The sequence below is a fragment of the Melozone crissalis genome, unplaced genomic scaffold (genome assembly GCF_028551555.1).
Source record: "Melozone crissalis strain CALT ecotype California unplaced genomic scaffold, PUWL_Pcris_2 ptg000005l_1, whole genome shotgun sequence".
In the NCBI taxonomy this organism is placed as follows: Eukaryota; Metazoa; Chordata; class Aves; order Passeriformes; family Passerellidae; genus Melozone; species Melozone crissalis.
Window position 1 is genome coordinate 59898454 of NW_026535783.1, and position 11914 is coordinate 59910367.

The 11914-nt window shown below is 45.1% G+C and overlaps 1 protein-coding gene across 1 annotated transcript; it reads right to left on the reverse strand.

The window, feature by feature from the left end:
* Positions 1-606: 606 nt before the first annotated feature.
* Positions 607-11380, reverse strand: ISL1 (ISL LIM homeobox 1). The gene is made up of 6 exons (XM_054287645.1): positions 11353-11380; positions 10283-10472; positions 7142-7401; positions 4861-5147; positions 3251-3418; positions 607-956 (listed from the first exon to the last, which is right to left on the reverse strand). Exons 1-6 carry the CDS (start codon positions 11378-11380, stop codon positions 840-842), a joined length of 1050 nt encoding a protein of 349 aa, XP_054143620.1. The 3' UTR covers positions 607-839.
* Between the last annotated feature and the right edge of the window lie 534 nt (positions 11381-11914).

Consider the following 11914-nt stretch of genomic DNA (forward strand, 5'->3'; position numbering starts at 1 on the left):
TATAACCAATGACTATACACATCTCTGGGGGAGGGGAAGGTTCTTGGGCGGACACATTTCAAACACAATCCCGAGACGCTTTGTGGCAAAATAGAGGTATACCTTGTTGCAATGTTTTTATAAATTCGCCTTTAAAGAGGAATTCAAAAACCTATTTTTAATCGCATCACACTTAATAGGGGGTGGATCTCAACCAAACAAAATCAAAACCCCGCAACAGGCATGCTAGAAGAGACCCAGGATAAACCCCTTGTTAAGAGTCAACATTGCAAACCAATGCAGCTCCACCTTCCTGCAAGGAATCTTTCAGCAATGCAGGGCTGAATCGTCTCTTTCCTGATGATGGAAAACCTACTGGAGCTTCTTTTGGCAAGGCTATCCCCAATATAGAAACAGCACCATTCGGAATGGGAGGGACCGGATAGAAACTCCCTCTACCTTGGTTTCTCCCTAAGATGTGCAGTCAAATGAAAAGATTTCCTTTTTTTTTTTTTTTTTTTTTTTGAGATCCACGAGTACAAATCCATTATATTTGGAAAATGTCTTTTCGGTACTCCTCTGACAATTGAAAAGCACGGGGTTTGTGGTTCTTTTAAGTATTTTTTTTTCTAGTAAGATCCCATGATTGTCTTCACAGTGTTGCTACCATATTACCTTGTCTTTTCAAATATGACTCCGTTCATCTCATGGAGCAGTTCCTTGCTAGGTTCATTAAAGGGTTGTTAAGTATTCTTTCCCCCTAAATTTCGAAGTCCCAACACGTTCACTTTCCCACTCTCTTCAACAGGGTTGAGGGTAAGGGCAGAAACAACAACAACAGATATTTGAATGAATGTTCCTCATGCCTCAATAGGACTGGCTACCATGCTGTTGGGTGTATCTGGCAGCTGAGAGGACATTGATGCTACTTCACTTCCAGTAGAATTGGAACCAGGTCCTCCTTCTGAAAAATTAACCTGCCAAAAAGAAAAAAAAAAGAAAAAAAAAGGAAAAAAAAGAAAAAAAAAAGAGAGAGAGAGAGAGAGGAGAAAAAAAAGAAGAAAAATAAGAAAAAGAACTGTTGCTACAACTGTAAAACTCAAAGAAAAGTAGCAGGCAAAGAAGAACACAAAAATAAATATACAAGGCATGCAGCCAATAGGCCTGATACATCTGCGCAGGGGGCTGTGTCACTGCTGGTTGCTCTGTTTAGCTTCCCCATTGACTTCACAGGAACCTTCTTCAGGCCTTTGGCCAAATCACCAAGAAAAAGTATATTAAAAAAAATGAAAAAAGAAGACTGAAAAAATCAAGCAAATAAGCAAACAAACTTATTAATGAGGCCTTCTTCCCTGCCTTGCAAGAGTGGCAATCCCGAGAGGATGTTCTAGTAAATTATGTAGGAGTGCATGTGTTTTCTTGACATGAAACTGAAAGATTACTATTTTCCCCTTTTGTGCACATACCAAAATAAACCTGGAAGGAGCATCGAGGAGCAGAAGGCATTTGAAATCAGCCATCCGCTTTCATTCCTGATTCGAGGCTGGTGCTATCTCTTCTTAATGAGAGTCTGTTTGATAAAAAAGGTCACACTATTCCATCTTAATGTGCCCCGCTGCTCCTGTTAGTTTAGGAGTAGTGCTGGGAAAAGGCATGACTTGAGGGTGAAGCTTTGTTAATCCAGAAGCATTTATTTGGCACCTATTTAGCTGGCCAATTCTGTGATTAAGGCCCTTTCCAGATTAGAGCCGTGTCTTGAACGGCCAATGAATGGTCTGTTCCTTCCACTATTCTTTAATTTAGCTCTTTTCAGTATCACATATTATGTTGAATGTATATCAATATTAATTTGTCAATCTAATGGTCTATTTACTTATATATGTGTGTGTATTTGGACTATCCGTCTTCCATCCTGCCTTTTTTTATTTCCTTTTTTGAACAATTTAATACAAAACCTCACTGCATCAAAGATTTTTAAAGTCTTGTATTTTGTTAAGGCACAGTAAGTAAAGCAACCAGAGGAGATAATTTTTTCTCTCATCTGATGGACAGCTTGATTAAAGCAGGAAAAGCAGTGGTTGCTTTAGATGTAAGAGGATGCAAATAGCCCTGCTGCTGTGCTACAGTTTCCTGAGCAAGCATAGTGTGCCAGCCAGGGGAACGCACTGCAGATTGCTGTTGGGCAAAAGAAAAGGGATTCTGCAGGACAGCATGATACTAAACCGAAAAGGTCTGAACACAGTGCTAATCCAACTACAAACCTTTGTCTTCCATCACTTGGTGTAAAAAAAAAAAAAAAAAAAAAAAAAAAAAAAGAAAAAAAAGAAAAAAAAAAAGCCCAACAGATCAAAAAAAATTTGCATGTTAATTTTTCATAACTGTTATTCTGAATCCCTGAAATACTATACACAATGTACCTTTCTATTTTAAATATCTGGTTTTAACAGACTTAGGCCAGGAAACTGACTTAAGACTGAACTTCTCTCCTTAACTCACCTTGTTGTGCCTAAGTGTTGTTGGTGATATGGTCCCATATGGACTGCCAAGTGACATAGGCATAAGGAAGTGAGTTAAGGACAGAATTTCTTCTAAAAGGTCTATTTTGATTTGGCTTAAGGTAGTTTATTAGATGACTCAAATTTTTCACCTAAATACATACTAGCAAATTCCTCTCCAAAGGACATCACTTAATGTAAGCTATATATGTGTACAGATTGATGTGTATATATGGATACATAAAGTTATATCTAGAAGTACATGCTTAAGACACAGACTTTGTTATTTTAATTAAGAGGTCATATTTGTCTGACAAAACAAGGGCCATGGCTGACACTAATCATGTATTTAAAATTCATCCTACAGCATAAAGGCAAAATCAGTCTGAAGTGGGATGGGTGAATTCTAGAAACTGCTTTCACAGATATAAGTACAATTAAGTGACAAATAAAGAAGGCTTTGGTGAAGTGCTTTCAGTTTTCAGGAGCGTGCAAGCTATTATGATAATAAAGGCCTGACCTGATTCGGGCCTTATCCAAACTCACACTCAACTAAGAAATATCTCTGCTGTACACTAAGATCGATTTTGCACCAACCTCTGTGAAATCAATTCAGTTCTCTGCTTTTACAGAAGCAGTCGTGCACGCCTTGCAATTTCTGGAAAACCCAGTTAATCTGGATTGCTTGTCTCTCTGAGAGCATCTGGCACCTGGAGTGAATCGCCCATTGCTCTGACCCGGGTACCGGCTGGCTCGGGCGGGGAACCGACACTTACTAGTTGCTGAAAAGCAGGTTGGTCTATGTCACTCTGCAATGCGAAGTCACTCAGTACTTTCCAGGGCGGCTGGTAACTCTGCACCTCCACGGGGTTCGCCTGCAAACCGCCGTCATGTCTCTCCGGACTAGCAGCCACCATTGGAGTTCCTGTCATCCCTTGGATATTCTGTAAACAGCCCGGCAAAAGATGTTAATGAGCTTGGTTAGCTTTATTGTGTATAAACGCTGAGTCAATAAACTGCTTTCTATCTTATCTATACGGTCGCTTGTATTTGCTTTGTTAATCTGCTGTGAATGTCTTACTCTATTCTACTCTGGGTCAGCCCGTTTCTACTCGCTGCATTTATCACGGTGGAAGTTTACTTTCTTTCCCTTTAATCCTCCTATTCGTCTCAAGGCATATCCCCTCCGCCCCAAGCTCTCTTGAACATGAGCACTCTGTATCTCGACTGCCAATGGACGTCTCAGAAGGAGAAACGGCTAATCCCGCTCCCCTCTGTAGTTCGCGTCCAGTCTGGCTTTGTTTTGCGTGACCTTAGCTGGATCGTATATCCAGTGCACAGCAAACCTGGGGCACGTCATTAGCGCGCTCTTTCCATAAAAAAAAAAAAAAAAAAAAACAAAAAAAACCCAAAAAAAAACAGAAAGCCCCCCCCAGCCCTCTGCCCTCTCAGTACGCCCTGTGGTGCAGGCACAGTGTACAACATAACTCCAAGCCTCGACGATTGTTCAGGCGAGTTAATAACACCGTGTTTTATTGCATTCCTACAGGGTAAAATGAAACTCCTTAAATTCCACTTAATTAGGCAGCCTTATGAATTAATAGTCATTCTCGGGTCAGTCAATATACACAAGGAGAGTAACAGACTCTTCTTCAAGTAGACTTACAACAACAATAAAAAAGAAACAAATTTGGTGTAAAGTAGAAACAGATAACTTGTTCTGATGAACCCAGTGCATGCCGCTTGTTTATATCACCCATGCATACATCTGCAGAAAAGATCTCTACATAGATATAAGTATATATAAATTAACCTGTAAACACTATGGTAATTCCGAAAAATTTGCATTGCATTTGTCTTTTTCTGCAGTAAGTGCACTGACCGATACACACACTTTGTAGGATGCAAAGTGCTAAAAAAACCCCTCTTTTTTTATTTTTACCTTTTATTTTTAACTATTTTTATTTATGGATTTACTCCTGCTTAAAAACACTGAAGACATCAAAGGCGTCATTTTCTCCCTAAGAAGCCCTTTGCATTTGCAGTATAAGTATTAGACGAGACTGGGTTTATTACATCCCATAAGCTCTGCAGGTCTCATTCACGCTGCAGAGAAGTTAGTCTAAGCTACTGCGTATTGTTAGCCCCACAAATTCTAAGTACGCCTAAGCAGCCTAAGTCGGCTCCTCGCTGTGGTCTGTTTCTATTGCACTGACAGCAGAAACTAACGGGTGATGGCTAAGTAGTATCGTTTTCTTTGTTTTCAGGGAGATCGCAAAAAACTAACACCATCAGCCCGAGCCCTGCGGCTGTCCGGGCCGGACGTACACCAAGCTTTTCTCCTTGGGAATTAAGGCAGACACGGACAGAGGCTGAAGCCACTTACAGTTTTGTCATTGGGTTGCTGCTGCTGAAGTTGCTTCATCATAATGCTCCTTTTTTTGTCCTTGCATCGCTTGTTTTGAAACCAAACCCTGATGACCCTTGGGCTGAGGCCAGTCATTTCTACCAGCTGCTCTTTCATGAGGGCGTCAGGTCTGGGGTTGGCAGCGTAGCAGGTCCTCAAGGTGTGAAGCTGTTTTTCATTCAGGACAGTCCGGACTCGGGTTGTCTTCTCGGGCTGCTTGTGGACGTGGGGCCGCAGAGCTGGCTGTCTGGCAGAGATAGGTTCTGCTGTAAGGGAAGGGGAAGGGAGGAACAGGATCCCCATGAGTAGGAAGCAGGGAGTCTGCAGAGACTATGAATCTAAGCTGGTGGGACAGGGGAAGGTGGCGGGCGGGGGGGCGGGTGGTGAACCCTCTTTCAAAGGCCACTCAAGCACTCAGATCTATCGGAGCTGCTGCAGCCTCCTCTGCTTTATGCACTGCTGGAGTGACTGACATTTCTGACTCCACAGACAATTAATTTGCAAAAACAAACCACCCCCCTAAAACCCCTAATGACAGAAGCTTGAACCTGTGTGAAACTTGACAGGGGAGGGCAAGTTAGCTAAGGTGTATGTGAGCTAGGAAAGGAGCAGGAGGGTTTTATGTATTTACTTCCCTACAAATCACCAAAACAGAATTTTGGCCCGAAAATTAGTGAAAGAATACTTCTTAAATTAATCATAATTCGGGTCTGCTTCTTGTATAGTGAATCTAGCTCATTTTAGCCAGAAGCAGTGATAACGTGCAACAGCTCCCGGCAGTTTGACGCTTCCAAATCAGAACAAAACAGGCCAAATCCTCTTCACCATGCCAATGGAAAAAAAGCCCTGGGAGAGCTCCGTATCTCAAAGCCCGGGAGATGAGATTTATCTTAAAAAGTGGAGGTGATAGGTGCATTTGGTTATACTTTGGATGAATAATTAAAAAATATCTATCTAGTGCTTTTAAAAGGAGAGCATGCCCACCAAGTCGTAGAAACTGCCAAGAAATGCAAAACTACAGATGGCATCACATCAAGAGCTCTAAGTGTTCCTGTTGTTCTGCAATTCTTCTGTGCGTTGTGTAGCTGTAGCTGTTATGTGTAATCTGACCCAGTCGAGGGAAAAATAAAAACAGCATTTGTTTTGTTTTGTTTTTTTTCCTCAAACTGTTTAGCTAACAGTCAGAAGTGCTCGCTTTTGTACAGTCGGGTTCCGACTTTTCTAATTGTAACAATACATCAGTAAATGCGATGACGACAACATGAAGGCTTCAAATCTTATCAGTATTGTACCTGCCGACACACTAAGCCTTTCGGAGACATGGCACAAACACGATATAGGAAGCACAGTCTCAGAATTCTGCTCGGACTAGTTACGGGAGTATTTCTCCGTATATATAGATTTGTCACCTGAAAGCAGCTCAGAAGAGGGAAATGAGGCCGTTTTAGAATAGCTGTATTTACAAATAACTTTCCGAGTCACAGTCACTTGCATAGCAAAAAGGCCGGCCAAGCTTGTAGTGTCCAGCCTAGTCAGCCTCAGAGAAGTGTCCCTTCCTAAAGCTAAGGGTCTCTGAGTGCCTGACGTACCCGTCGAGAACTGGAAGTGTGAATGAAGTGGTAAGGTGGGCGACTCTGAAGTTACAAGGCTGAGTTTTGAGATGAAATTCTCATCAAATTACATGAAACGTTTCAAGAAGGCAAGAGTCACTTTAAAAGGCAATTACCGAAGATTAGCTTGTTGACAGTTTTAAATTACAGCCTAAGCGCCAGCCTGTAGTTATGAAGTCTATCTCTTTTCAGACCCTACTTCCTCCAGCGCCCAGAACAGCTCCTCCGCTCGCTCCTGAGGCAGCGGAGGGCTCTGAAAGCTCAGACCTGCTCTCCGCAGCGGTTCGTCCCACTCCGGCTCAGGCTCAGGGCTGCCCCGAGCAGTCCCGCGCTCGGAGCGCGGCGCGGGCAGGCGGAGGGCAGGCAGGAGGGCAGGCAGGAGGGCAGGCAGGCTGGGGGCGGGCGGGGCTCGGCCCCTGCGCAGGTGTTCCGCCCCTCGCCTTCGCCACCGCGGGCGCTCCCCGCGGCAGCCGGGCCCGCAGCAGCCCCGAGCGTGGGGCGCGCCTCCGCCGCCTCCTCTCCGCGGGCGCGCACGCTCAGGCCCGGCTCTCCACGGAGGCGCGGGACCCGCTGGGACCATGGGGCTCTCCCCGCGGGACCTGGCATCGCCTAACCTCGCGGGTTTCCGCGGCGCTGGGCGCGGGCGGTACCTGCCATCTGCAGCGGCCGAGCGGGATGCAGGGGGCTGAGAGGGTCCCCGCCGCCCAGGCTGGCCCTCTCCACCACGTCGTGGTCCGCCCGGCAGAAGAGGCCGTCCTCCCGCAGTGCGAATTCGTCGCCGGGGATGAGCTGGCGGCTGCAGGCCACGCAGCGAAAACACTCGATGTGGTACACCTTGGCGCGGGCGCGCATCACGAAGTCATTCTTGCTGAAGCCGATGCTGCATTTGGCGCACTTGATGCCGTATAACCTGAGCAGGGCCCAGCCCAGAAAGAAGGAGAAGGGAGGGAAGCAGGGAGAGCACGGGAGGGGGAAGGGGGAGGGCAGGGAAGGGGCGGGGGGGGGGGGGGAGGGGGGGAGAAAGGAAGGGGAAAAAGAAAGAGGTTTTCACTCCCGCTCGTGGGCAGCCCCTGGCCCCGCGTAGACGCGCCACACGCAATCCACTGCTTTAAAAAGCATGGAAAATACAGAAGCCAGAAGAGGAAAGGAACAAGCCGGATTCACTCATAGTCGGTGCCCTGAACCCCGCGCCATAAAAGGCGGAGTGGACACAAACACACCGGTGAAAGAGGAGAGTTGGGAGGCAGAGGTGTAGGAAGAAACAAAAAACCGGCCCCGTTTCTTCTCGAGGATATCCAACCTCTCCCTCTTGCCCCAGCGCTCGGGCTGCTGCAGGAGTGGGGCCATCCCTGCCCTCTCCTTGCCTCCTCACCTGACCTAGCCTGGCCTGGGTCTGAACTAGACTACCCGGGCACACCAGGGGAAGGCGAGCCTGCCGAAGCTGCCCTCCAAGACACAAACGTGCCAGCTTCACCAAATTGTGGTACTTTTCGCCCAGAACCCACTCAAGACTTGTGTCGCTTGATGTGTGCGCGGGCTGCCGTCAACTCAGCCCCCGGGACCCACCAGGGGAAACTGCCAGCGCCGGCTCTCTTCCCCTGGGCTCCTCTCACCAGCTTAATTTAATACAACAATATAAGCATAACACACATGTCTCCTCGAGCTTACACGTACAGCAGCGTAAATCCTCTCTCCCGCCCCCAACAAAAAGGCAGTTTCGGTGCTCTGACTCTGCAGCTTGTCTCTACCTCCGCGTCCTTGCCCCGTCTCTCCTCCTCCTGACGCTCCCACCTGGAGCCGGGGCTCAAACGCTCGGGTAGGAATGGGAGGGCAGCCTCTCGCTGACAGCCCCACAAAGCAAATTATGATTTTCTGGAGTGGGTGGCGGGCTCCTCGTCTCCCATGGATGAGAGGACGACAGCTCACCCGCCAGCAGACAAACATAAGAAAATGCTCCAACTCGTGTCATACTGCACGCGGTGCTTATTAGCCAGAAGTCCTTGGTATGATTAAAATTAACACCTCGCCACAAACGTATGGGTACATCCACTGAAAAATGTGCTGGTACATAAACTGCGAAAACTGTTCCTAAAACTGAGCTACTATTTATCCCCACCAATTTCCTCACCAGTATACTTCCTTAGAGAGACAGTCTGTAATATATGCTTGTGAGTATACACTTCTTTAGCTCTTATGGCTATAGAAGTGCACTAATCCTACGTTCAGAACTACATATGCCCGAATTACACAGTTTTGAGAAGGAAAAAACACAAACAAACGGCTGAACAGCAAAAGAACAGAGTGATCGTAAAGTAGGTGCATTCATAGGTACAAAAGTTGCAAGTGGTTGCCCACAGGTTTGACACATAGAGATTGGCTCATGGTCTAATTCAAAGCCATCTTGCATGTAATGTACTTTTTCCTTTTTAAATTGTAGCAAATTAAATGTATTCCGTATTAATTTAAAAGAGCTGATTTTTTTTTTTCTACTCAAATTTCCTCTGCTTAGTTCTATAAGAAGGTAAGTGAACACATTTTGGTCCAAATGTTTTCCTTTCATTTGAATTTAGAGAAAGGACAACATTTAAGAGAAAGGTTCCAGCATTGTTTTAAAAGTAAAGAATTAAAAAAGGAAAAGAAAGCTCTGGCTTTCGCCATTTTAGAACTTGGAGAATAATCTCACAATGGCTTGAAGGAATGGTCTGCTTATAAATTGTGCACTAGAGAAGGAAGGACTCGAGGGTTTTATTTCAATTCAGAATAATACAGAAATCAGAACATATCTGAGGTGGCTAGGTGTTTTCCTTCCAAAACTTTCTGCAGAAAATAAAATTGTTCATACCTCAGTGTCACGCAAACTTATGATTTGGCAAACCCAGTAGGCGACACTGAAACGGATCAGCATGACCCAGGAGCACAAATAATAAACACACTCGAAATTCCTCCTTTCGTTTCTCTATAGTGTCAGCATTGGCAACTCTCACATTTTATCAGTTACCAGATTTTAATGTGAGGAAGGAAGCGGTTCCATTATCTAAATATACCCAATTGTTCGCGAACAGATGATGGGCAATTTGATCTACTCTGTCTAATTCATCAGTACAGATAAGATAAGAAAGAAAAGCCAGTCAGATATCACCAAAGGGGTTAATATTTAAAAAAGATTAAATGTCAGTTATTTTAGCTAAGAAACATTTTGGTCTAGGTTTTAACGTCCCCGTAAAAGCATCCTCCAGTCCGAAGGAAATTTGGGGTTTGGTTTTGTTTTCTTTTTGTTTTTTGTTTTTGATAGGCCTAGTTTAAGAAGGGTTTTTTTATATTTTTTTCCCTACCCGTGTATTTACGTTTACGGCATACATGCTTGAAGTGCCTTTCTTTTGAATGCCACTATGCCTTTGCAGAAACAGAGATGCATTTCTCAGGTTGTCCTAGAAAGTGATCTGTTCCGTGTTGATCATAGTATCTACGCTACTGAAAATATTATTCGTTATCTACGTTTCTCCCCTTGGTTAGAATCACAGGATGCATTGCCAAAGTCCTCTGAACGGTCCTACACGGTCCCGAACCTGGTTCTAGGAACACAGATATCTACATTTGAAAAGAAGAAATAAAAAAACTTCACTACTAACTTTTTTCCTCGCTGGTCTATTCATGGGAAAACACATAAAGACATACCAATTATCTTTTACCCGCTTCCTCACAGTTTTCCCTCTTAATTCCTCCGCCTAATTTATAAAGTGAAAAAGAAAAATAAAATCTCACCGAACAATTAAACAACGTAAATGGCGTACCTGATATAATCTCTTTTACAGTAGGTTTTGCCATCCCTAACAAAGCACGTACAGGTCTCGTCCAAATACTGATTACACTCTGCACACTTCAAACACGCCGCATGCCATTCCAAATCCGGAGAAACCCTCAGAATATACTGATCGTGAATTTGATTGCCGCAACCAACACATAGGGAAATCAGACGTTTTTCTGAAATGAAAATAAATACATGATTGACTAACCGTTTACTCTCCTACAGAGATAAACACACTTTTAATGTCATTCCCTTATAAAGCATATTGTGGGAGCATTGTTTGGTTTCTGCCTTTTTTGTTTGTTTGCATATTTGGGGGGGGGGGGGGGGCGTTTGTTGGGGTTTTTGAGGTTGTTTTTTTTAAGAATATTACACTTTTGGATGGTAATTGTAGTGGGCTATCAAAACCTTGCCTCGCTTAGAAAGGAAGCAGAACATATGCTAAAAATGCAAATGTGAAGAATCTTTGGGGTGAAGGTCCTAATTTCAAAAACCTTACACGGAATCAAAACTCCAAACTCCCACGTTGTTCAATTTTTATTTTATTGTTGACTTGTTTGAACGCCCTGCCTTACGAGGAGAGTACCTATGTGCTTCATTTCGTATTTTAAGAGGCTCTGACTGGAAAAGATGAAGCATGGTGGGGTGCACTTCCCACTGAGCCCTTTCCCTCAGAAGAAGGGAATCGAGGCTTCTAGCAAGAACAAGCATCATTACGGTTGTCACTTGCTCTCTTTTGCAAGTCTAATGTTAATATTCCTAGACCGACTAGGTGCTGGATAGTCAGACAGCCTCACCGCAGTCTATCACGAGAAGAATTTAAGGCTCCGTGGTTGGAGATCCCATCAAAATCCTGTCTGCTCCCCGAGCTTTAAAAAAGAGTAGGACCCCAGGCTGTTAACATACAAGGCTACGACAGAGCAAGCATGCAGGCATGGTAACAAAGGCACCTTCTCTACCATTCAAATGAAGTTCACCACTTTAGCAGTTCGTCTGCCTGAGACGATTACAATAGACAGCACATTTATTCCAACAACGGTAAAGATTCCGCCTTACTTTTTGGTGGGTCTCCCATGTCTCCCATATCTGTAAGAGGGTGTAATGTCCACAGTGAAATGGTGTACGGTTTCGTTTTAAGACCCCAAAGTAGGTTTGAAAGCTGTCGCTAAAAACAAGAATAATAATAATAATAATAAAAAATAGAAGTATTAACAGAGGCAAAAAAAAAAAAAAAAAGGAAAAAATCGAAATCGGAAAAAAAAAAGGGGAAAAAAAAAAAGAAAATGGTACAAAACACCACCGGCGTGGGAGACACTGTCAGGGCTGCGGAGAGAGAAGGGGACGCGCGGTGAGGCGCGGTGCGGGGCGCGGCGCCGGGGGCGCGGCGGGGTCCGTCCACGCGTGGCGGCGCGGGCGCGGTGCGGAGCGGTGGCGGCGCAGGAGCGGCGCGGCGAGGCGCGGTGCGGTGTGCGGTGCGCGGTGCCGGGTGCGGTGCGGAGGCGCGGCGGTGCCGGACTGGGCGCTGGCGGCGCGGGCACTCGCCTCGCCCTTATCTCTTACTCAAACTTCTCTGCTCCAACTCAGCCCGCTCGCCATTGGCGCGACGTCACGCGCGGGC

Excerpts from the sequence above, each read along its gene's own strand:
- ISL1 (XM_054287645.1), bottom strand. The coding sequence starts at position 11,380 with ATGGGAGACATGGGAGACCCACCAAAAA. Across the intron at positions 5,148-7,141 it reads TCGGCCGCTGCAGATGGCAG|CAGAACCTATCTCTGCCAGA; the intron begins GTACCGCCCGCG and ends CTTCCCTTACAG. Across the intron at positions 3,419-4,860 it reads AGCAACCCAATGACAAAACT|AATATCCAAGGGATGACAGG; the intron begins GTAAGTGGCTTC and ends GGCTGTTTACAG.